The sequence below is a fragment of the Cebidichthys violaceus genome, unplaced genomic scaffold, assembly GCF_023349555.1.
Source record: "Cebidichthys violaceus isolate CVI_PGR_0920_01 unplaced genomic scaffold, fCebVio1.0.p SCAF_32, whole genome shotgun sequence".
In the NCBI taxonomy this organism is placed as follows: Eukaryota; Metazoa; Chordata; class Actinopteri; order Perciformes; family Stichaeidae; genus Cebidichthys; species Cebidichthys violaceus.
This window is the reverse complement of record NW_027176506.1, coordinates 1,061,346-1,087,883: the sequence shown is the minus strand read 5'-3', so window position 1 is coordinate 1,087,883 and position 26,538 is coordinate 1,061,346. Positions and strand designations below refer to the sequence as shown.

Genomic DNA, 26,538 nt, shown 5'->3' with positions numbered 1-26,538 from the left:
ATCTTTCAGTCTGTCCGTTTCCTTGTGGGTGATAAGGAGTGGTGTGTGATCCCTTGATACCACAGAGTTCTTTTAAACGGTGCAGCAACTGGTTCTCAAATTCCCTGCCCATGTCATGATGGATTTTTCTAGGAAACCCAAATTTCATAGCAAAATCGTTGAATAGTTTGTCAACCACAGTTTTTGCTGATTTGTTGGTAGTTGCGTAGGCTTGGGCAAAGCGTGTATAATGTTCTATAACCACCAGAATATATTCATACCCCCCTTTAGACTTTTCCAAGTGCAGGAAGTCCACTGAGACTAACTCGAACGGGTGAGTGGTTTTGATACTCATCATCGGAGCTTGTGTTGTTCGGTTTGGTTTCCTCTTCTTGAGGCATTCACACATATTCGTCACAAAGTGTTCCACGTCACGCTGCATTTTTGGCCAAAAGAAACGGTCTCTGATCAGATTAACTGTCCTTTCTGTGCCCAAGTGACCCATCTCCTTGTGAAGCTCTTTCAGAACGAGAGGATGGTAGATCTTGGGGAGTACTAGCTGACATCTAGACTGACTCCTCCTATGCAAAATTCCATCTGCCTTGATCTCCAGTTTACTCCATTCCCTAACAAGGTTTCTCAGCTCCGGGCTTTCCTTCCTTAGGACATTGGGACTAGGCCTTTCATTTTTCATTTTGTAGTCCAATACTTTGCCTATTACCGGGTCTTTCTGTTGTGCATCTCGTATTTTGTCTTTGGATATTGGCTGTACTGTGCTGACCAACCTGTCTGTATCGGCCTGTTCTTGAAGGGTACTGAATGAGACTGAGCTCAACAACGGTGCTGGCTCCTCCTGCTGCACCAGGATACCCTGCCTACTGGCACTCACTGTTTCCTGACTGACTGACTCTGTGCACTGACTTATGTACCTCTCAAAATACATGGGCATTCTAGACAAGCCATCTGCATCTACATTTGCTTTACCTGGTCTGTACTTTATAGTAAAATTGAAATCCGCCAACTCGGCTACCCATCTCTGCCCTGTGGCATTTAACTTTGCAGTTGACAGTACGTATGTGAGCGGATTATTGTCAGTATACACAACAAAGGAAGGAGCATGGAACAGGTAGTCCCTAAAGCGCTCACAAATAGCCCACTTTAGTGCCAGAAACTCTAATTTACCAGAATGCAGATGATAATTTTTTTAGTTAGTGTTCTGGAGCCATAGGCTATTACCTTCAGCTTGCCTTCCCTCTGCTGGTACAACACCGCTCCGAGGCCATCTTGTGATGCATCAGTGTGGAGAACGAATGGTTGGTTGAAGTCAGGGTAACTGAGTACTGGTGGGCTGGACAGCTTGTCGACTAGCTGACACACTACTTGGCGGTGTTCCTCAGTCCATGTCACATGTGTCCCACTGGGCAACTGTCCCTGTTTCCCTCTTTTCTGCGTTGTTTTTCTTTTGAGGACTTTGGTATTAGGAGGAGGATCTGTGCCACTTGGAGGAGCTGCTAACAGGTCATACAATGGCTTTGCCAGGCGTGAAAAGTCCTGTATATAAGATCTGTAGTAGGAGAGAAACCCTAGCAACTGTCTTATCTCTCCAACGGTAGTAGAACGTTTCCCCTTTAAGGCCTGCACAGGGGCTATTTCTGCAGGATCCATTGTGTATCCTTCCTTAGACACGATCTTCCCCAGAAATCTCACACTGTGTTTGAATAGTTCACATTTCTTTGCTGTGAGCTTGATGCCGTGTTGTTGGTACCGCCTCAGAATCATCTGTATGTGGTTGACATGATCCTGAAAGGATTTACTATGGACTAGATTATCGTCTAGATATGGCTTGCAGATCTCATCTCGTAGTCCCCATAGACAGTCCTCCATACTCCTTTGAAATTCCGCAGGTGCTGAACTCAATCCGAATGGGATTCGTATCCACTGGTACAAGCCCCATGGAGTTATAAAGGCTGTGAGAGGCTGGCTCTCTTCATCAAGGAACCCTTGGTGGTATGCCTTGCCCTGATCTAACACTGAAAACCAGGAACTCCCACTGAGACTATCTAGCATATCCTGTATCCTCGGGATGGGATGTCTGTCTGGCACTCATTTACGATTTAGTTCTCTGTAATCGCAGCATAATCTCAAGCTACCATCTTTTTTTCTGACACAGACAATTGGTGAGGAGTAGGGTGACTTTGCTTTTGTGATCCAGCCCCTGTTGAGGAGATCTTGCAGGTACTCCTTCACTTCCTGGTGAACCGGTTGTGCATTTTCAGTGTTGGAATACAGCCAACGTCCATGTCATCTTTTGCAAAAGCATTACACTCCTCTCTCAGCATTTTTTTTGCGATAGCCTGCTGCTCGCTGGTCAGGTGATCCAGTGCTATAGGTGGGTCCCATGCTTTGCTGTCACTCTGGGTTGGACATGGTGTGTCTGTGTTGACTCCGCCAACCTCATCAGGTGGTGTGTTTCCAGTGTCCTGCGGCTCTGTCTGTGCTGCTTGTCCCTCCATGACGGGCTGCACTGCTGCTGGGTAAACTGCCTTCACCATCTCAATGTGCCCTAAGTTTGTGCGTGGGCTCAGTGCGACACTGTGTTTAGTGCTGTTAACTATAGGGACTGGAATAGTGGTACAATTCCCCTTTCTCCTGGTGAATAGCACTTCCTGTATATGTACCCCTTCTGGCAGATTGGTTTTTGTGTCAGGGCAAAACAACATCACTGTGTCTTCGTCAGTCTGTGTGTGCGAGCGGCACCTCACTGTGGTTGATTCTCCAGGAAGGAGAACTATTCTATGCTTTCCCGTTTTCATGATCACTTCCTCCTTATCTGACTGGTAAGTGTGCATTAATTGTATGAAGGTCTCAGCAGCACTGGAGTCAATGCCAAAGGCCCCACTAACTATTTGTGTAACACAGTCCTCTGTTGTCACTCCCGGCTGTTTTATTTGTGTATTTATCATTTCCTCTATCACGTTGAAGCCTATGATGGGATCCTCAGCTACCTTCGGGTCGCTGGACACAAGTACTGGTACCAACATACTGTGATTAGAATCCTCAGAGTTGTTCAGTTTGAACTCTACCGGTATCCACCCAATAAATGGTATTTCTGTCTGATTGGCTGCAACCCCATTTAGTGGATCTGGTCCAATAAGTTCATCAATCTGACGAATTGTGCTGTGAGGGAGGTGTTTACCTCTCCAGGCATCATTTATCACTGTTGCCTGTGCTCCTGTGTCCCAGAGTGCTGTAACAGGTGTGTTGTCAAAGCTACATTTCACCATATTCCGTCTTCCTATCAGTTTAATCAGTCTCTTTTTCTGTTTGGCTGAGAGGTAGTTCACCTTACACATATCTGGTAATTTGTGTTTTCTTTCTTCCTCCTCAGTTACCTTTTTCTCGACCTGACTGATTGCCACACAGAGAGTCTTGTGCTTTTCCCAGTGATTTCTCTGACATTCTTTTGAGCAGTATAATGTGGCTAAACACCCCTTACACTTTTGTAGTATTTTTCCCCGGTCCTCCTCTTGTAGGCAGTTCTGGCAACATCGGGACTGTGATGGTTGTTGTTGGGTTACTGTGGGTCCCTCGACAGCAACCCTCTCCCGTTTCCCTGGGACTGGTAAGGAGCCCTGCATCCACGAGACACATGTCCAGCCTGGCCACACTTGAAGCAGTGGTTGCAGCTTTCTCCTTCACCTTTGTCCTGGCAGGTCCTGCAGCCTCTCTTCCGAGCCCCTCTCTCTCCCATTGTCTGTCTCCTGTTTGTTCTTGTGTCTGTACTCATGGAAGCCAATACCATCTTTTTCATTTCTGCCATTTCTGTTTTCAGTTCCCTCACGATTGAATGGATTTCAGTCTCTGATGTGTGGCTGGTTGTCGGAGGCTTTTCTTTCTGGTCTCGGCTGTTCCTCCCAGCCTGTGCAGTTGGGTCTGGAGAAGAGCTATGTTGGCTGCTCGCTGCCTCGCCTGAAACACTAACATGTAGCTCATTTACACGGGCTGACTTGACAGTGGATTTCTTGAGTTTGTTGAGTCTCTCGGCCTCAAAACTTGCTGCCTCATTTACTCTTTCAATGAGCATCTCATCACTGACTGCTGGGTCATCCAGGAAAGGCTTTATCTGGAATTTACCTGGAATCACTCAACAGCCCTGTGCCCACGGACCTCAAGAATTTCTTACTTATCAAATCAGGGCTATATTGCTCTCCTGACTCATTTTCCTTTGATGCAAACAGCAGCCTGTCTTTGAGTTCTATCGCCCTGAACAGGAAGTTTTGAGCTGATTCCTTCGGTTCCTGAACTATGCTAATGAGTCTCTGGTACAGGTCTGATGTGTCTTCCTCCTTATAGTGCCCCTTTAGAATAGTCTTAAGCTTTGAGAGAGTCAGGTCAGTTTTCATTTCAAGCATATCCCGCAGTTTCAGCCCTGGGCTAATGGCTTTTATGACTGCTTCAATGATATCTGATTCACCATGACCTCTCCGAAGTCCTCCATCTATTTGGTGTACGAGGTTGGTATATGACAATTTGTCGCGCTGTCCTCCCTCGCCAATTTGCCCACTGATACGGAACTCTCTTCGAATGGTTACTTCAGGAATTTTGGATTGTTGAGGGGGCTGGATAGGCTCATTCACAGTGGGGTCGGTTATATGCAGTTTATCACTGAGAGCTTTTATTTCCTCCTGTAGGAGCTTACGGGACAGTTCTTGGGACCTCTGCAGCTCTATGTACTTCCCCTTTATCTCTTGTAAGCGGAGGAGTTCCTTCTCTGTTTCCTCACCACTCCCGTCCATCATTGCTCCCATGAAGGCTAAAAGATCTTGGATAATCTGACATGCTTCATCCTCATCCTCATCCTGTTCAATAGCATCCAGTTTCTTCTCCACTAATTTGACAAGTGTTCGTCGACTCCTATCATTTATGGTCTCATCATCTTCCTCGATACAGTTTAGGTGTGTGCAGACTTGTACTACCTGATCCCATTGTAGTTTGGTCAGAATTGAGCTGGCTCTGTCCAGAAGCGCCTCAAGTTCCATAATGAAACTGCAGTTCTCTAACGGTTGTTCTAGGTTCGTCTTGGGAGAAAGATCTTCCTCTCACTGCTGGAGATTTTGCTCGAAGACTCCTTTCTCCTGGCTGGCTCGCCAAGATATGTTGCCCTCCCGTCAGTGGATGATGACGGGCGCACCAAAGAACGGCAACAGACACCTTGAATATAGTTCAAACAAATGTTTTATTGAGGGTGTCTGTTTTCTACGTTACTCTTCGCTTGCTGTTCTTCTTCGGCGAAACTTTGCAAATGTACAAACTAGACAACAATACTAAAATAACCATGCGGTCATATTCGCCAACGGGTTAGCTTGTTAGGCTAATGCTAATAACGGCCCTATCAACAGTTTTCTATCAAACGACTTACAATCTAATACTCGCCTTAGCTAACAAGCGTAACAGTTGCTCTCAACAAAGTGTGCCTTTACAATTCGAAATCTCACCTTGAATATAGTTCAAACAAATGTTTTATTGAGGGTGTCTGTTTTCTACGTTACTCTTCGCTTGCTGTTCTTCTTCTGCGAAACTTTGCAAGGAAGCGTGAATACCATGCACAGACAACCCCCCTAGTGGTGAGCTGGCGACACCTGCTGGCCGTTTTAACTATAACACACATTACAATAATCGACAATTAGTTAGTCAAAAATCCATTTATCTCACACATAGAACGCACTCTGCTGACAATACTGGGCTTAGCAGGAATGACATAACCACACATCCCAGTAAAGACCTACTTACAGAATGACGGACAAATGAGTCGACGGTGAAGTCAAGAAGTTAACTCGTTCATTAGCACACACTCACTGAGCTAAAGAACAAGTGGGAGCTGTTGCTCATCGAGCTAACCCAGTAGCACAAAGGCCTACCCAGTAACGTTAGCACAAAGGCTAACCTATAAGCTCGAAGCACACCCACTGAGACGAAGAAGCTGATTCAGACTGAAAGCTACCTTCATGACGACTGTTTTGGTTGTTACAATATAATTGTGGCATGTAATATAGTTGTTAATTTATTCTTATATGACTTTTCCAAGCTAAGCTGGAGATGTGTGCTAGCAGCACAGGTTGGCTTACATGCTAATGCAAACAGTGGGTGGTTTTCTCTGTTTGGCCCGAATAGCTTATTGTTGCATATTAGTTCTGGTCCGGTTCCTGTGCACGCTGCCTTTTCACGAACAAACCAAGAGGAGCACGTACATGTAAGTATAGACTGGCAGGTAACTTATTGATTAGGCTGTTTGGCGATTGACATCCTGCATCATCAGGACCCATGTGGGCAAATACAATTCCATTCAAATCAGTGGTGCAAAGCTCACAAAGATTACAAACATTATTAGTATTATTAGATGGCAAATTGGCTGCACGTTATCATGAAAAATGACCAACAGTTAGAGGCAGGATTGCACAAAAGCCTTTTTGTTTGCTCCCTTATGTGGACGTTGAGGAGTGCATAGACACTTCGATGAGGCGTCTTGTACAGTAATGATTCAGGACTTAATATTTTGGGATTGCTGTTACACACTTTTTAATGAACTTAATGAACTAACAAATCAGGCTGCACCTGGTAGGATACAAGCACAGCAGTTTGACAGCGTTTGACCCAAATCAACAGTGAAAACACTGATGTGCACATGTGTTGATTTGCATAAATATATTATCTACATAGCCTTGTACAGATCAATAAGATTACATCCTGAACAGACTGTAGTTTGTTTTAACCGAACCAAACAGGTTAGTTGTGAAAGCACCCTTAATTATCTAATCTCAAAGGTTCACTCACTCATTTTTTAGAGCTTTGAAGTAGATGTGTGCGTTTGAAAGATATGGGCATACAAAGATTGTATGGTGTATTGGTCTAATGCTACAAAGTTGTATTATGGGAAATGTAGGATCCAGTGTTCTGGAGCAGGACCTATAGACAGTGTGCAAAATACTGTGTGGCAATCACCCTTACCTAGTGCTCCAGTGGTATGCTGAAGTCTCAATACACAGTATACAAAATTCCATGGATGCAAGCCAAGGCAATGCTATACAAGCTTTGCATGCTTATCACCAAGGCTAGTATCGTTTACAATGAAGCAGCTCATTGTTAAACCTTTCATAAATAATACCTATGGTTGTTGTTTTTTACCGATTAATGCTTATTTAGTCATCCATATTTACCGTTGAAACATTTCAGGGGCCAAATGTTAAAAACAATGATAATAATAATAAGAATGTTATTAATAATAATAACATTATTCCATCCCTAGAGCCATGCAGCTAGCTTGGCTGGAGGGTCTGTATAGGGGAAAACAGATCTGTCTTAGTAGCGTTCGTCTTGTTTACCCCTCCTACAGAGGATTTCTAAGCCACAGCACTTCATCAGGCCCAGGACCTATCACAGTGAACTGACTGAGAGTGATTGCTAATTGTTCAGGCGACTGGCCAGAGCTGACTTAATCATGCCATTTTTATCCACAGTCTCACATTACCATGTGTGCATAAATGTGGGAGGAATATCACTAACTCTGCCAGTGTCAACCCTCTGAGCTACAGGTCCAAAGGGTTTGTGAACGTTATTTGTCATCACCTTTGTGTATGAATAATGCTTCATAACAGTATATTAAATAAATCAGAAACACGCCAAATTAATCTGCTTTTCTCTTTAACCAACTCCTGTGAATTTGTGTGTTTTAGTCTCATATATCACCTGATTTCTTGGTTTTAAAACCTTCAATTAGCCAGTTCAACTCTGTGTGTAGCATTTAGGGGATCTATCGGCAAATATACTATTAAGAATGTTTCCTTTAGTGTATAATAACCAGAAAATAAAATGAATTGTGTTTTCGTTAACTTGGAATGAGCCGTTTATATCTACATTTGGAGCAGGTCCTCTTCACGGAGCCAGCTGCCAATGTTTCTACAGTAGCGGCCATCGTAGTTCTTGGTTGCAATCTGCCACCTCATCGCTAGATGCCACCAAATCCTACACACTGCCCCTTTAAGAAAGGTTGGATTCATGATGTTCTTCAAAAGAGAAAATAATCTGTAGTACAAGTTAAACCCTCTCAGTCTTTTTTCATGATTAATGCTCGTGTGCATCTGCTGAGCGAAGGCACATAGCATGGCCATCTGTCCTGGCAAGAGTGTGTGTGAGTGTGTGAGTGTGTGTGTGTGTGTGTGTGTGTGTGTGTGTGTGTGTGTGTGTGTGTGACAGGGTTTAGGAGCATGTTGACAAGACATGGAAAAGGGTGGAAAGCATGTGTACAGAGAGGTTGTGTTAATGAATGAGAAAATCAAAGGTTGAGGGTAGATGCCTGCCTATGTGTTAATGCAACTGTGGGTTGCTTGTAGGTGTATGTGCAGGTTATAGAGTCAAAATGAAGACTGGAAAGAATCTACCTTTGTGTGTCTGCATAGTGTAGCGTGCACCTGTGTTTTATCCAGCTATTCAGGTCAGCCTCTCTCATCTTCTAGCTTCTTGTAACTAAGTTTCCTCAGAAGCTGTTGCACAACAGATTGTCTGCTTTGACTCCTGCTGTCAGCGACAGATTTCTTTGTTGCTTGAAAATTCACCGGCTGCATCTACATACATGTTTACAGTAATCCTAACGTATTTCACACATTTATAGATGCACAGGAACACACATTGTAAGTACTGCACACAAACAGAGCTGAAGAGCTCATACATTTGGTGTCTCAGTGTGTAAGTATGATACTTACAATATAAAAGTCTTCTGGGTCTTGAGGTTTTCATGCTGAGCAATATGTTAACATTCCCATGGGAAGTCTGGACTTACCATTGTGGACATACCAGATGAATCCTATCTAAGACAAGAATGACACTGATCATTGAAAGTGGTCATTTTCATCCTCATCTTTATCAGCATTATAATGGTGCCCCCATCCAGAGGATGCAATGTGACACTTTAAGCCTATCAAATTAGTTTTTGCAAGCACATAATATATCTTGTTGGGACAATATCGTCACTCCAGGATTTTGTAAACATATACAATTCTTTGTTTTTTGAAAACCAGACTCTATCAATATGCAAATATTTGTTGTTTTAAAAGTGTAACTGTCGGACACAAGATGTCTCCTACGGTCCATTCTCAGTGTGTATACACTGGAGGTTTCAAGGTGTCACATCACACTGGTGTAAGTTGAACCATGATCGGCTTCTAAACTAGATGTACGTCTGGTAGGTGTTTAACTGAGATTTAAGGTGGGTTCCCCCTTCTGCAGATTATTGTGATCAAGTCTGCACAGACGTCATTCTCAATGGTGAAAGGATAGTAAAGACATTTTGTGACTGGGAGGACTTTAATGTAGTTCCTTTAAAAGTGCTTTTACTGTGCCCCTAATTTCTTTGACTCATAGCAAAAGTACCTATGATAAATACGTGTAGAGCACTGAGTTGAATTGAGTGATTACTAATTACCTTAAAACAACGTATAGCGTGCTTTAAAGTGAGATGTAGCACACAGGATCCCTGAGAAATATTCACTAAAACAACCTTGGAAAAGGTGACGACAAAGTGTTGCAAAATGTACCCGATCTGAAGGGCCACATTTGATGACGTGCTGAAAGCAAGCCATCATGATTTCATCTTTGATTCAATGAGTATATGTTATGATGCGAGGCACATGCTGTGGCAGCTTCTTCGTAGGGCCAGCCAATGCTGCTTCTCATAGCTCAGTGTCTCTTTTGAGTCTGGAGTAAACATTTGAATTGAAAATGGCAGAGGCAGAGACGACACAGCAGAGAAAAGTGCTGGTTCAAATTTAAAAACAAATGTAACACATTGATACCGTCCATCTGTGTTCTCTCCGTTTTGTGATGGATCAATGCAGTCTGGCCTCTGACCAAGCAATCAAGAGCTAACGCTAACAGCTGGCTAACGTTCCATTGACCCGTCACACAACTGAGAGAAAACAGACTAAAGATACTTCTGTACAATACCTTTGCTTTTGAAAGAACATGGAATTACGGTTGTCCGTCAAAACCCTCTGTATACATCCATGATCAAAATGGATACAGATCTGCTGGAGAGGGCAGATTAAGCTAACGCTAATTAGCTGACAAAAGGTTCGAAGAGAAACTGAAGTGTAACGTTATGTTAAGGAGTTTTAGGATATGTCTTCAAGGCAGAAACCTGAGCAAATCTGGTCAAATACAATAATAATAATAATATAAAGAAAATGTAGCTCAAAGCGCTTTCCAAAAATACAATAAAAAGGGGCAAATAGACAATAAACTAAACTAAAACTAAAAAAAGATTACACAATAAAAAAGCAGATGCTAATATATCAGTGAAATAAAAAAACAGATCATAATTATACAAATTAAGAGTTATATATATATAAATATATACACAGTTATATTTCCCTTGTATTCTTATTCTTTATTTGACATTTCTTTATTTGTTGTAAAAGTGCTGTAGACAGATTAATCCGTTATAAAATAGTAGTCAGTTGCAGCCCTACAGTAGAATGTGTAACAAACTAAAATGACCATCCTCAATACCAAATGGCTATAAACGTCTGATTGGTGGTTTTGGACAGTTACCAAGATTGTCCAACACAGCCTTTAGGGTTTCATCTAACAAGCACTTCCGGCAGCTTGTCGGGGAATTGTGTTTAATATTTACAGATTATATGCTGCTATCAGTCAATTTGTAGAAGTATTTTTTGTCTTGTCAACAGTGGATGTTCATTGTTAGCCAATCAGCAACAATATCACCCTGTAATCTATTAGATGACAATTTGTGTATGTGATGCTCTGAAAAGGCCATCGACTTAATTTACATCCGATGCAGTGACAGAGAGACCTTCACATTTACAGCTGAGAGATGCGACAGAAAGGTGTGACGAGACCTCCAAATATGACAAGTAACTGTCCTCTCGAGGACGTTGAATGCTCTGCAGCATGCTGACATTTCACTAAAAGATTGGACAGCATTGGGCGTGCATGTGTGTGTGTGTGTGTGTGTGTGTGTGTGTGTGTGTTGTGAAAGTGACAGTTCATTAGTCACATCCTATGTCATGGACGGACTCCAGTACACAAAGGCGCACACACATTCACACAGAGTTATGCAATCACCCACTCAGTCACACAGTAATTGATCCGTGTCATTAACTAACACACAGACAATTTGGACTTCTTTATTAACATGTATTTAATTTTTAATTTTCCAACCCCAACCACCTCCTCCTACTTCCTCCCTTCTCCCTGATGATTTCGCCAACTTCTTTGACAAGAAGGTAAACGATATCAGAACCTCCTTCTCTCAGCCCCTCTCTCCCTGTCCAATCCTGCCCCCACAGCTCTCCCTCCCATCTCCACGCCCCATCTTACCCTTTCTGGCTCCTCTCTCCCCTAACGAGGTCCTCAACCTTGTTACATCTAACCGCCCCACCACGTGCTCCCTTGACCCGATCCCTTCCCCTCTTCTTCAGTCTATTGCGACTGAACCCCTTCCTTTCCTCACCCACCTCATCAACACATCTCTTGTTTCAGGATGCTTTCCCACGGCCTTCAAGACCGCCAGAGTCACCCCCCTTCTGAAGAAACCATCACTTGACCCCTCTCATGTCAAGAACTTCAGACCGGTTTCTCTTCTACCCTTTCTATCCAAAACACTTGAACGTGCTGTCTTTAACCAACTGTCTTCCTATCTCCACCAAAACAGCCTTTTGGACCCCCACCAGTCCGGGTTCAAAGTGGGTCACTCGACAGAGATGGCCCTCCTTTTGGTGACAGAGTCGCTTCACGCCGCGAGAGCTAACTCTCTCTCCTCTGTCCTGATTCTCCTGGACTTGTCTGCGGCGTTTGACACAGTGAACCATCAAATCCTCCTCTCATCCCTCGAAGGGATGGGCGTCTCAGGCTCTGTACTCTCCCTGTTTGCATCCTACCTGACGAGTCGATCCTACCAGGTGACCTGGAGGGGGGCCGTGTCGGAACCATGCATGCTGACTACGGGGGTTCCGCAAGGGTCAGTCCTGGGCCCCCTTCTCTTCTCGCTCTACACAACATCTCTGGGTTCTGTTATTCGTTCACATGACTTCTCCTACCATTGTTATGCCGATGACACCCAGCTGGTCTTGTCATTTCCCCCCGGTGACACCCAAGTGGAGACACGCATCTCTGCATGTTTGGCTGACATGTCGAAGTGGATGACGACACACCACCTCAAGCTCAACCTAGACAAAACTGAGCTACTGTTCCTCCCGGGGAAGGGTTGCCCGCACCGGGACCTGTCCATCACCATTGATGATACCGTGGTGATGCCAACTCGGACTGCGAGGAACCTGGGTGTGACCCTGGATGACCAACTGTCATTCTTAGCAAACATTTCATCCGTCACACGCTCCTGCAGATTCCTGCTCTACAACATCAGGAGGATTCGTCCCTTCCTGACTGACGAGACGGCGCAGGTTCTCATCCAGGCTCTTGTCATCTCCCGCCTGGACTACTGCAACTCTCTACTCACCGGTGCCCCGGCGTCGGCCATCAGACCTCTGGAGCTTGTCCAGAAAGCCGCAGCTCGCCTGGTGTTCAATCGCCCCAAGTTCTCCCACACAACTTCCTTTCTCCGTTCTCTACACTGGCTACCTGTAAGAGCTCATCCAGTCTAAGACTCTGGTGCTAGCCTACAGGGCAGTGAAAGGAACAGCTCCTTCCTATCTCCAGGCCACGGTCAAGCCTTATACCCCCGCCCGACCACTTCGCTCTGCTGCCTCGGGGCGATCGGTCGCCCCGTCGCTCAGAGGTCCTGGCGGCCGATCGACCCGGTCATGGCTGTTTTCTGTCCTGGCCCGACAGTGGTGGAATGAACTTCCCACTGACGTCAGGACAGCAGAGTCGCTGCCCATCTTTCGGCGCAGGCTGAAAACCCACCTCTTCAGGAAGTGCTACCCTGAGACTTCCACTTAGCACTTATTGTATTCATACTAGCTTGTTGCACTTATTGTATTCGTATTACTTATAGCACTAACTGTTTTTCTTGTTTCTGCACTGTACTTTGGCTCTGAGTTATGCTCTGCTTCATGCTCTTAGATGCTTGTTTGGAAAAGGAAATGTACTTATGACTTCTGGTGACTAGTAGTTCTTTTGATTACCAATGTTGAATGCACTTATTGTAAGTCGCTTTGGATAAAAGCGTCTGCTAAATGACTGTAATGTAATGTAATGTAATGTAATGGATGTGGCATGAAATAGTAATATCCAGAGAGTTCTGTTAAAGGAGCAGCTGAGTTTAATCTTTAAGGCTGAAAGTTTTCCTCAGATGTTGTGGTCCAAAACAGCTGATAACATAGACGTCACACAAAAATGAACATACATATATGTTTTAAAACTTTTACTTTTACTAGGTTTTGAGAACATTTTATAGCTTACATTCCCTGTTAAGCGCGACAGACCCGAATTTGGACCTGCAGTGTATGAATGACTAGAGAGTCCCGATGGGCAGGTGGTACCTCACATGGTAGCCCCTGCCATCAGTGTAAGAATGGGTGTGAATGGGTGAATGAATGATAAAGTGCTAGTCGGAAGACTAGAATACTGCTATACAAGTACAAGTTACTTTACCATTAACCTATTGCATACAATGTTCAGCTGATTGAAAGAAGTAGCCACCAGAGGATGAAGCAACAGACCGTTTTTATGCATTATATTTGGATTTCATATATTGACAAATATAATGTTTTTTTTAATCTATCAAATGTTAGAAATTGCTGAAATGCGGTTCTTTCTTGGTGCTTTTTGTCCACTCTAGGCACCCGTGCAGAGCATCAAAAGCCAGGCGGCAGGCTTTTAGTGAACGACGGCTCACTTGCCCACAGTCGGTATGTGGCAGATGGGCAGCACATTGTACCTGCCAAGCTGAGTGGCACCACAGCCACAGTAGCTCTCGGTGAGCAGTTCAGAGACTCCCTAGACTAACTGTCTGCTCGGCAGCAATTTGACAGGAGCAGCTCGCTGCCACTTTAGTAATTACACTTGGAATCTTTCCTCTCCCCAGTTAGTCATGTTGGTAGTTTATCTAATCTAAAAATTTATTTTTGGGTAGATGCAGCTTGAAACTAAACTAAAAAAGATCCATTCCGTATAGCCCTAGTGAGTAGGCCTATTTCAATCTAACCCTGAGGAAAACCATCTGTGGTTGAAATATTTGATCAGTTATGAGCCGAGAAATGAAAGCAGTGTTTTTCGCCAGCATAATTTGGTCTTTACTTGTCTGTCTCTTTTCATCAGCTACACAAAGCATGACAAGTTAATCCTCACCGTTTGATTATTCACTTTAGGACAGAAAGGAGTATTAGTACATTTGAAGTATCATATACTGTGTGAACATGTTATAGAACTTATTAGTTTTAACACAACGGACTGTTGGGAGAGATGAGAAATGAAAAGAATAAGAGGTAAGTGAATTACATTACAGTCATTTAGCAGACGCTTTTATCCAAAGTGACTTACAATAAGTGCATCAACATTGGTAATCAAAAGAACTACTAGTCACCAGAAGTCATAAGTACATTTCCTTTTCCAAACAAGCATCTAAGAGCATGAAGCAGAGCATAACTCAGAGCCAAAGTACAGTGCAGAAACAAGCTAGTATGAATACAATAAGTGCATTCAAAATAAGTGCTGAGTGGACGGCTCAGTGTAGCACTTCCTGAAGAGGTGGGTCTTCAGCCTGATGAAAGATGGGCAGCGACTCTGCTGTCCTGACGTCAGTGAGGAGTTCATTCCACCACTGTGGAATCAGGGCAGAAAACAGAAAAATGAGATGGAGGAAAGTAGATGGAAGTCAATAGAAGTGAAATAGAAATAGAAGCCTCTCTCTGCCACGCACACATATACATACACATACATCACCCATTCACGCACTTTAGAGTTTGATTGATGCGGAAGAAGAAATGTCACCATTCTGAGCAGGACATTTTACGTTTGACAAATCAACTCGCTAGTGTTCTCTGATGGACAAACTATGCAAAGATGCAGGCCTGTTTCATCCTGCATTCGTAGCAATACCTACAAAAAATAATACACTGTAATTCGCAGTTTCCCCACAAAAAAAACAGTCTAAGAGTAGCTGATCAACCTGGCAACCCACCCAACGTAACAGTCAGCATGCTGTCTGACACGCCCACCACGGAAGAACAACATGTACTCTGCTGAGCCTCGTGTGTTCTGGAAGGCACACTACGCTAAACTAGCTTAGCATGAAAACAACAGCAGTACACAGGCTACAACTTCCCGCAGCGTTCAGCTGTTCTACTGATTCAAACAGGGCTAAAGAAATCAACACACAATCCACATTTCTCCAGACCATAATTCTTACTTTGTAAAAGAAAACAAAACCCCAAACAGAGAATCAAATGTCTGACAATAACCCCGCGCATGAGGGGATGCTTCATCATTAACGGACAATGCATATAGTCAAAATCAATGTAATTAACACAATGACAAGAACAAACCCACAAGAACCAGTCACATGTATTTATATGACAACAAATCAATCCAGCAACACTGCGGCGCTAGAGCACGTATTCATCCACACTGAAGAGCAGCATTCAGATATGATTCACATCAGAGGAACAATATGAACCATATCATGAAAACAACTCCATAGAAACATGAACACAGTAGTAACGCTACTGCAGATGTATATATATATATATATATATATATATATATATATAATTACCCAAGTGATGTTAATGTGATGTCATGACTTCTGGTGACTAGTAGTTCTTTTGATTACCAATGTTGAATGCACTTATTGTAAGTCGCTTTGGATAAAAGCGTCTGCTAAATGACTGTAATGTAATGTCATCAGAGTTATTAAGGCTTGGGTTTGACCTACAAACTGGGGGTGTGGAGTTTGAAAGATGTGGTTTTTACCAGACATGTAGGGTCTAATGAAAAGATGCTGGTGAGCTGCATTATGGGAAATGTAAGATCTAGTGTCTTCAGAGGCCCAGGAGGGACTAAAATTCTCCATTACTTTAATTCTTACGATTCTTATTCAAATTGATCTCTTGCAATTCCCTCATTGTTATAGAAGATTGCTGGAGTACCATGACTCATGGTTCTGATGGCTCTAGACACAAAAGACTATATTATGTTCAGAATTGAATCCAGTAAAAGCAACAATGTCCAAGTAAGATGTTCAAGTAAAAGTGGCAGATGAAACTGAAATATGTGCTCTCACATATGAATAGCAGTCAGAGCATGAACAGATAAAAAAGACAAACATTTAATGTTCCTCCATCTCACCTCTGTCAGAAGGTTTAAGCCAGCTCATTAGATTTCATGTTCAGCACCCTAACCACTCAGCCATCACGGCTCTCCTTTTCTTCAGTTTCATCTTAGGCATTATTAATGCCATATCCACGCTCTCTGCTTTTCTCTGTTATTCCCTTTTCCACCCACACCTTGTCTGATTTGCCAATTTCCCTGCAGTTCCTTACTAATTTCACTGTCCCTGCATCTAATTTTGTTCATGACTGTGACATTTCCCCCCCTGGATTTTCTACTTTTTCATAATCATCTTCTTTATTCCCTTTTCTCCCTGTCGACCCTCGTGTGCATGAGTCTTTCCTCTCTTTCCATACATTTGGTTCCATCACATTCTTGGCAGAAAACAGACGAAGGCTTTGAAGATTCGCCTCATGCTTGTTTGGCTTTCTAAGAGCACACATCAAACAGCTTCAACCTGATTGTACTCCATTACTTGGAGGATGTTTTATTTGGTTTTCCAGTGTGGCGAGCTTCCACACACAAGTCCCAAAGTCCTCCTGCTGAGCAACAATACAGTCATCTAATGCCTCTTTGTTGAAAGATGTGGAAATGCTTTGAGACGTTAGCTTCTGTCCTGCTCATCTGCAGCGACAGCTGCTCCCCCACTTTAACTTCAGCTCATGCTATGTTTTCAAAATCAATGTAGAAAACAATTTTTCAATACCAACTTGTCAAAAACCACAGCGTGGTCAGTGGCTCTAAGCTTCGAATTATGATGCTACCTCTAGCATCAGTTTTGGACGTGTCAGGGATAGTGTGGTAGTTTCCACTCATTACATGATGTCTTTAAAATAAACTTCCATAGAGGACATTGGTGTCACTTCCAACTAAATTGAGGATGCCAATTCATTTGGTGATACTTTTTAGATCTTCAGAACCCAAGGATATGAATTCAGACCAAGGTCAAGGTAAAAATCTACCAAAAAATAAGCCATTAATTAAAATGTAACACTTTGTAATAACTACACGCTATGAAGCATTAGTTCAGTATGAGTAAACACTTAACTCATCATTTATAAAGCATTGTTCCTACATTAACACTCATTAGTATACAATTCATAACAGTTATAAATGATTTATTCTTCATTAATAAGCTCGTCTATATTGTGTTTCATGATTATGTTTTCATACTTTATAAATGATGGATTCCCCATTTGTAAATGAAGTATTATATATATATTGCAAACCAATTATTAAGGAGTTGTAGATGATTAATAACATCCTTTATAAAGTGTTAATAAATGATTAAGAAGTTATTTAGATGTACATTATTCATGCATTTATACATATAATGATTTAGATATGCACTAATGGTTAGGGTCTATGTTAATATATGCTTTATAAACGCGTAAAAATAGTGCAATTCATGATTAGTTCAGGTAGTTACTAGTCATTTATTAAGTATGTTGTGTGACCTCATCTAAAGTGAGAACTATCTATGCTTTACAAAGCATTTATAAATGACATTGAAAGACCATCAGTGCCTCAAAACCCACAACAGTCTGTTATCTCCTCAACAGAAAAGACAAAACACAAAGTGATGAAGAACATATCAATATTTATTACAAGATGCAAACAATGTACTCGTATTAATACAAACCTCTCAGCCATTCATTCATGTAAAAAAACAAAGGGCAATAGAAGAAGACAAAGTACACAAGCCATAGTTGTATACGTTTTGAGGCCTGGAATTTATTTAATAATCTGGGTTTAATTAGCAGCATACGGTTGTTTATCTCTGTTTTCCAGAAATTCGGGAATTCAAGTAGGTCAGACCATACATAACTTTGTTACAGTAGAGTTAAATAAAGGAAGGAAGGCTACAATAATGAGTTATGTTTGGTGCTGTATTTATTGTAAAGTCCGGTTTGAATTATGATAATACATTAATACTTGTAGTATAGTGGGGTTGCAGTGTTAATTGTGGCAACTCATTTTGATTTGGTTTTGTCAGTTTTAGTCAACTTTTAGTCAACAAAAGCACGTTCAGAGAAGATGAGTTATAGGGCTCACACTTGTATACAAATTGCATTGACAAGTGTTTGATTTATCACTCAAGATAAATCTTCAAGCATCTTAATTCTTTGTAGCTTACCAATAAGATACTGAATGAACAAATGCATCCTTACCTGAGAAGCTGAGCTTACTTCTTGGGCACAGAATAGGTCATTCATTCAGGTTTTCTTTTTGTTTGATTGATTTGTTGGTCAGTTGTTTGGGATAGAAGCTCTTCAAGAGGTCATAGAAAAAACTAGGTTGATGGTTTAATAGTCCCATAACGTATTCATTGGATTAGATATCATCGGCCTACCGTATATGAACACATGAATACACATGAAACCTACCAATACCAATCAAGACGGCACTTAGTTCTTTTGTCCTACCCACAGAATATATTGTCTCTCGCTCTGTGAGACTTTATATAACTTTAAGATAACATTAATATCCAAAGTGAACTGTCCTCTTGTTCCACTATTAGGTTGAGACAGTCAGCTCACTGAAGACTCCATAAAAGACATCACAGTACATCCTACTTTTCCATTCTGTATTTTAGTCAGAAGGCAAGCTGCTGTAGTTCCATGCCCTGGGTCAAGGGTCAACGTCACCACTACAAGACAAAGGAGGCCCAAAGACAGAGAAGTGAGCTGATCTACCAAGGGAAACCAGTGGCGATCTTTGAAGATTACTGTCCTGAAATTATTGAACAACGCAAGGCATTCTGGGAGCTGATGTTGTCTCTCTATCCATTGTGGTTAAACAATCCCTCCTGTACCCAGCAATTGGTGCAATTTCCTGGCAAACCAGCAGAACATTTGACTCTCCTATTAGGGAAGAGCAGTATCGCTGCTATTATACTAATCTTGGGTAAACCTTTCTATTATTATTCTTGATTAGCATTATTGCGCTACGTGTTACTGCTCCAAGATTTTGGTTTACACTTTCATAGTAAACATGACACAGGGAATGTTAAAATGTCCTCGCATTTATATTATCGCTGAAACAAACAAAATGTCTTTATAAATCTATGTCATTATAGGTTTGGTTAACTAGCCTTTTGCTAACTAGCTAACTTTAGCATTACATTACATTATTGTGTGCCAAGGTTTACAAACTTATGATGCTGCATTGCGTCAGGTGCACCTCCTACCAGATATCACAACATTAAGCAGTGAAACCAGTAGGGAGCCCCTGTCTTGTGTATGCTCTGCCCCCGATCTGACAAGACAACCTGTATCAAAAGGCTGCTTATCAAGGGCAGGTGCAGCTGTAACAGGTCGAGAGTCAGGTAGGTCTGGTCTAGGTTGGGCCTGGATTGTCATCTTCATCGTCTTGACTAAATGTTCTGCAAAATAGGAATAGGAGACTGACCATAAACAGTTATCTGTATACATATAGCCTAATAATTCATGTTTTAGTCTATTATTAGGAGAATAATGTATTTTAAAAATTCTGCTTGCACACACAAACAAAATGAAGAGAACCTGGTGGCCACCTCTAGACATCTCTTTGCCACTCCTCCACTGCTGTGCACCGCACCCCTTTGCTAGGAAGGATCTATGCACCATGTGCCAGGAAACGTTGGTCACAGGTCACTAACTCAACTTTTTCCATTTATATCATGTTCACAGATAGTTGGCAGAGAGAACAGGGTCAGGGCTGCAAGCATTATACTTATGAAAGTGTCTCAAAAGTAAAACTTGTTTCTCCCTCTCTGTTTCTCTGTAGATGGGATGTACCATGTACAACACAGGGAAGCATGTGTCCCTGCGGCCGGACAAAGCCCACCTGGTGAACATCTCAGGGGGCCCACTGGGTTACAGCTACAGGCTGGAGGAGGTCCGCCTTCATTTCGGGAGCGAGGACTCCCAGGGTTCAGAGCACCTCCTCAACGGACAGGGATTTCCTGGAGAGGTAAGAAATAAGACAGAGATGACACACACTGGATTCAATTATTCATAGGACTCACATGTACACCCACACATCTACATCGGCAAAAGAGCAGTGAATACTAACAGGCTGATAAGATAAATGTGGATGGCAGACAGAGACATTGGCAAGCTTAACAACTACGTACATCATTGTTTCAGATAAACACGTGTGCAAGAGCAAAAAAAAGCACACAGATGAAGTTCTGAAACCATTATCTCTCATTAAGTAGGAAACTGTTAGGTGAGCCATCTTGATCTCACATGTTGTTATCCACCATGAAATGAATTCAAACATGTGGTTGTCAAGTGTTTCCTTGTCTCGTGGAGCCCTGAGCCTGTCTGTACTCACTTTTGAGACATGCAGTTATGTTAAAAGAAGCTGTGAAGTGTTGACATGGCTCTCTTTAATTATGCAGATTGGGTTTGTGGCTCTACATGGAGCCAAAAGTGATCTCAAAGGCTTAGTTGACATTTGTTGTGCAGATCAAAAGAACCACAAGTACAGCCAAAGTCAAGTCTGTTGTGTTTATACAGAACAATGTAGCCCTCAGGGGGGTTTACAATCTGTACAGCAAACAGCAAACTCTGCAGCTAGTAATGGATGAGGCTACGTTAATGATGTCTATCAACACAAAGTAGAAGACAATCCAACTGGGCTATGTACTACGCAATATCACAATTTCCTGAGAATGAAGGAAAAGTCACAGAATTCCACACTGATTTATTGAAATAATTGAAAATCCTACTTTCACTTCCAGCATCAACAAATCTGTTGACAGATTTGGCCATAGATGTAAAAAAAGATGCTTTTCTGACCAACATATTATCTGTGAATCAAATTCTACAGAATGCCATTAGGTCCTGATTTCCTCTAATGTTTTCAAAGTTAATACTTAGTGTGCACACTTCATTTGGATCCACTCAGCATCCACTTGACATATTGACACGCAGACCCGAGATCCTTGGTAGTGAATCCTGCCTGTATTGTAATGGCTGTAGTTTTACTTGGACCCACAAACAGAATATAGTTGAAAAACAGAGAGTGAATTGATTGAAGTAATTGTCTGTGATTCCTAGTATGTTGCTAGGGTGAAGCAGAATTCTTGGTAGAAGACTAACTGAGACAAACAGGGGTTTCTAGTGAGTCAAACGGAGGATTAACAGGAGGCTGGGATCCGGAGAACTGAACAAGAAGGAAAACTCTAAATTTCTCTAAAAAGTAGTTTCGTTGGCCTGAGCTATGAGTGGAATACTGAACCAGGCTTTTATGCAGCAGAGTGTTGCGTTGGCTTGATTACAGATGAGCAGCAGATATAGCAGGAAACCACACCCAACTCCAGACAACACAAACAGGAACATGCAAACACAAAGGGAGCACATAACAGGGAAAGGGGAGAACAGGACCCTGACTCTATTGGAGTCAAATTTGGACTCAACCCAACGTGGGTCCCCGGGTCGGGTTTCGGTCAGGCTCGTATTTGGCAAATCAATTAAAATGGATAGTTCAGGAAGTCTTGAACATTTGGGCTCTAATGATGGACAATGTCACATTGTCTTCTTGGTTTTGAAAAGCATGTACATGTATACATTAATCAGAACAATAATTCACACTCAAAAGTATTAATTAGCTGCAATCCTGCTTGAGTAACTCCAGTTTTGCGTATAGTGCCCTCTGTCACTGTGTCTCTCTTTCAGGTCCAGCTGATCCATTATAACCAGGATCTATATGCCAACTACACTGAGGCAGCTAAAAGCCCCCATGGCATTGCTGTGGTCTCCATCTTCATAAAGGTCAGCATGTCCTTATGGGGGTACAGTGAAAAACAAAGCAATTCTTAAAAGAGCTCATCTGTCACGGTTGGGCTTTGCCGTGTGTGTGTGTGTGTGTGTGTGTGTGTGTGTGTGTGTGTGTGTGTGTTGTCTCTCCTGATCATGCTCATTATCTCCACCCAATCACCTGCCCCTGGCTTTTCCCTCTGCCGACCCCACTCATCTCGACTCACCCCCCTCACAAACCTGCCCTGTCCCAGTTGTGGATTATCATTTGCTCCTGTTTCCTCCCCGTGGACTCTTCTCGTCTCCAGTCCTTCTCCCTCGTGTTGGCGCTCTGCGTTCCACGGTTTGTGACTTTGCCTTCTGTGACCAAGCCCTTTTGTGACTTTGCCTTTTAATTCAGTTTGTATTTTTCACGCTCCTGGTTGGAGTGTTTTTGGTTTCTGTTTTTGACTGCCTTATGCCCAGTAGAAGAGCTTTGCATTCCACCTCACCTTGTCCTGTCTGAGTCTGTGCTCCACTCCTAACCCCACACGGTTAACCGTGAACCATCACAGTATGGAATTTAATTAACTAATGTGGTAGATTTAAATCACAACCTCTCAGTTGTGGATTATGGATTGTCATCTATCTAACTAGAATCTTTGTCTGTCTGTCTGTGGGATCCCACGGAGTGTTTGGTCGAATTTGGTGCACTTTGGACAAGCAACACATTTTAAATTAATAAACTTTGAATAATCAAGCAGACAGTGCTCTGTTCAGGACTCTGCAGTCCAGCAGCTCATTGACTGCAGTTCACTCTTGCTGCTTGACGCTGGCTATAGCCTACTAACACAACATGAACGCTGGATAACTTTTCTTCACTTCTGTGGACTCGACAAGCATGAGTGGATAGTCGACAGGAGCAGCAGCACTCTGCCATTGCAACTCAAACTGTGTACGTGTTCACAGTCCTAACTTTAACTGAGACAAAATACCCCATCTCATTATACCCAACAGAGGAGGATCCTCTATCAGGATGGACAGAAGTGTGATAGATGTCACGTGTACACAATCAACAACATAACAGAGTTACTACACATTCAATGAATGTGACAGAACCACAGCAGGAGGCAAGACCAGGGTCCAGATAAAACCAGGATCCACAGAAACCTGCGAGGGGAGAAAGCACAGAGACTCCAGTGAAGAAGCAAAGTTAGTAACAAACGTTAATGGGACATGAATTCATACAGAAAGAGATGAAGACGAGGAGAGAGGAGCTCAGTGTATCCTAGGAAGTCCTCCATCAGTCTAGGCCTATAGCAGCTTATCTAGGGGGCTGGTCCAAGGCAAACCTGAGCCAGTCCTAACTATAAACCTGAGCCAGCCCTAACTACAAACCTGAGCCAGTCCTAACTACAAACCTGAGCCAGTCCTAACTATAAACCTGAGCCAGTCCTAACTACAAACCTGAGCCAGACCTAACTATAAACCTGAGCCAGTCCTAACTATAAACCTGAGCCAGTCCTAACTACAAACCTGAGCCAGACCTAACTATAAACCTGAGCCAGTCCTAACTACAAACCTGAGCCAGACCTAACTATAAACCTGAGCCAGTCCTAACTACAAACCTGAGCCAGTCCTAACTACAAACCTGAGCCAGTCCTAACTATAAACCTGAGCCAGTCCTAACTACAAACCTGAGCCAGACCTAACTATAAACCTGAGCCAGTCCTAACTATAAACCTGAGCCAGTCCTAACTACAAACCTGAGCCAGACCTAACTATAAACCTGAGCCAGTCCTAACTACAAACCTGAGCCAGTCCTAACTACAAACCTGAGCCAGTCCTAACTATAAACCTGAGCCAGTCCTAACTACAAACCTGAGCCAGACCTAACTATAAACCTGAGCCAGTCCTAACTATAAACCTGAGCCAGTCCTAACTATAAACCTGAGCCAGTCCTAACTACAAACCTGAGCCAGCCCTAACTATAAACCTGAGCCAGTCCTAACTACAAACCTGAGCCAGTCCTAACTACAAACCTAAGCCAGGCCTAACTATAAACCTGAGCCAGTCTTAACTATAAACCTGAGCCAGTCCTAACTATAAACCTGAGCCAGACCTAACTATAAACCTGAGCCAGTCCTAACTACAAACCTGAGCCAGACCTAACTATAAACCTGAGCCAGTCCTAACTACAAACCTGAGCCAGTCCTAACTACAAACCTGAGCCAGTCCTAACTATAAACCTGAGCCAGTCCTAACTACAAACCTGAGCCAGACCTAACTATAAACCTGAGCCAGTCCTAACTATAAACCTGAGCCAGTCCTAACTACAAACCTGAGCCAGACCTAACTATAAACCTGAGCCAGTCCTAACTACAAACCTGAGCCAGTCCTAACTACAAACCTGAGCCAGTCCTAACTATAAACCTGAGCCAGTCCTAACTACAAACCTGAGCCAGACCTAACTATAAACCTGAGCCAGTCCTAACTATAAACCTGAGCCAGTCCTAACTATAAACCTGAGCCAGTCCTAACTACAAACCTGAGCCAGCCCTAACTATAAACCTGAGCCAGTCCTAACTACAAACCTGAGCCAGTCCTAACTACAAACCTGAGCCAGGCCTAACTATAAACCTGAGCCAGTCTTAACTATAAACCTGAGCCAGTCCTAACTATAAACCTGAGCCAGTCCTAACTATAAACCTGAGCCAGTCCTAACTACAAACCTGAGCCAGACCTAACTATAAACCTGAGCCAGTCCTAACTATAAACCTGAGCCAGTCCTAACTACAAACCTGAGCCAGACCTAACTATAAACCTGAGCCAGTCCTAACTATAAACCTGAGCCAGTCCTAACTACAATACTGAGCCAGCCCTAACTATAAACCTGAGCCAGTCCTAACTACAAACCTGAGCCAGGCCTAACTATAAACCTGAGCCAGTCTTAACTATAAACCTGAGCCAGACCTAACTATAAACCTGAGCCAGACCTAACTATAAACCTGAGCCAGTCCTAACTACAAACCTGAGCCAGTCCTAACTATAAACCTGAGCCAGTCCTAACTATAAACCTGAGCCAGGCCTAACTATAAACCTGAGCCAGCCCTAACTATAAGCCTGAGCCAGGCCAAACTATAAACCTGAGCCAGGCCTAACTATAAACCTGATCCAGCCCTAACTATAAACCTGAGCCAGTCCTAACTATAAACCTGAGCCAGTCCTAACTATAAACCTGAGCCAGTCCTAACTACAAACCTGAGCCAGACCTAACTATAAACCTGAGCCAGTCCTAACTATAAACCTGAGCCAGTCCTAACTACAAACCTGAGCCAGCCCTAACTATAAACCTGAGCCAGTCCTAACTACAAACCTGAGCCAGTCCTAACTACAAACCTGAGCCAGGCCTAACTATAAACCTGAGCCAGTCATAACTATAAACCTGAGCCAGTCCTAACTATAAACCTGAGCCAGTCCTAACTATAAACCTGAGCCAGTCCTAACTACAAACCTGAGCCAGACCTAACTATAAACCTGAGCCAGTCCTAACTATAAGACTGAGCCAGTCCTAACTACAAACCTGAGCCAGCCCTAACTATAAACCTGAGCCAGTCCTAACTACAAACCTGAGCCAGGCCTAACTATAAACCTGAGCCAGTCTTAACTATAAACCTGAGCCAGACCTAACTATAAACCTGAGCCAGCCCTAACTATAAACCTGAGCCAGTCCTAACTACAAACCTGAGCCAGTCCTAACTATAAACCTGAGCCAGTCCTAACTACAAACCTGAGCCAGTCCTAACTATAAACCTGAGCCAGTCCTAACTACAAACCTGAGCCAGTCCTAACTATAAACCTGAGCCAGTCCTAACTACAAACCTGAGCCAGTCCTAACTATAAACCTGAGCCAGTCCTAACTACAAACCTGAGCCAGACCTAACTATAAACCTGAGCCAGTCCTAACTATAAACCTGAGCCAGTCCTAACTACAATACTGAGCCAGCCCTAACTATAAACCTGAGCCAGTCCTAACTACAAACCTGAGCCAGACCTAACTATAAACCTGAGCCAGTCCTAACTATAAGACTGAGCCAGTCCTAACTACAAACCTGAGCCAGCCCTAACTATAAACCTGAGCCAGTCCTAACTACAAACCTGAGCCAGGCCTAACTATAAACCTGAGCCAGTCTTAACTATAAACCTGAGCCAGACCTAACTATAAACCTGAGCCAGCCCTAACTATAAACCTGAGCCAGTCCTAACTACAAACCTGAGCCAGTCCTAACTATAAACCTGAGCCAGTCCTAACTACAAACCTGAGCCAGTCCTAACTATAAACCTGAGCCAGTCCTAACTACAAACCTGAGCCAGTCCTAACTATAAACCTGAGCCAGTCCTAACTACAAACCTGAGCCAGTCCTAACTATAAACCTGAGCCAGTCCTAACTACAAACCTGAGCCAGACCTAACTATAAACCTGAGCCAGTCCTAACTATAAACCTGAGCCAGTCCTAACTACAAACCTGAG

General features: G+C 42.9%; 1 protein-coding gene across 2 annotated transcripts in view; it reads left to right on the top strand.

Moving 5' to 3' along the window:
* The window catches only part of LOC137882456 (carbonic anhydrase-related protein 10-like), a 111,007-nt gene that overhangs the window by 50,149 nt on the left and 34,320 nt on the right, over window positions 1-26,538 (top strand). For both annotated transcript variants that reach the window (XR_011103955.1, XM_068724764.1), the window contains exons 4-5: window positions 20,050-20,235; window positions 21,948-22,043. Coding sequence is in view for 1 of the 2 variants with exons in the window: in XM_068724764.1 (XP_068580865.1) it covers window positions 20,050-20,235; window positions 21,948-22,043 (282 nt within the window). In the remaining variant the exon portion in view is untranslated. The remainder of the gene's footprint in view (window positions 1-20,049; window positions 20,236-21,947; window positions 22,044-26,538) is intronic.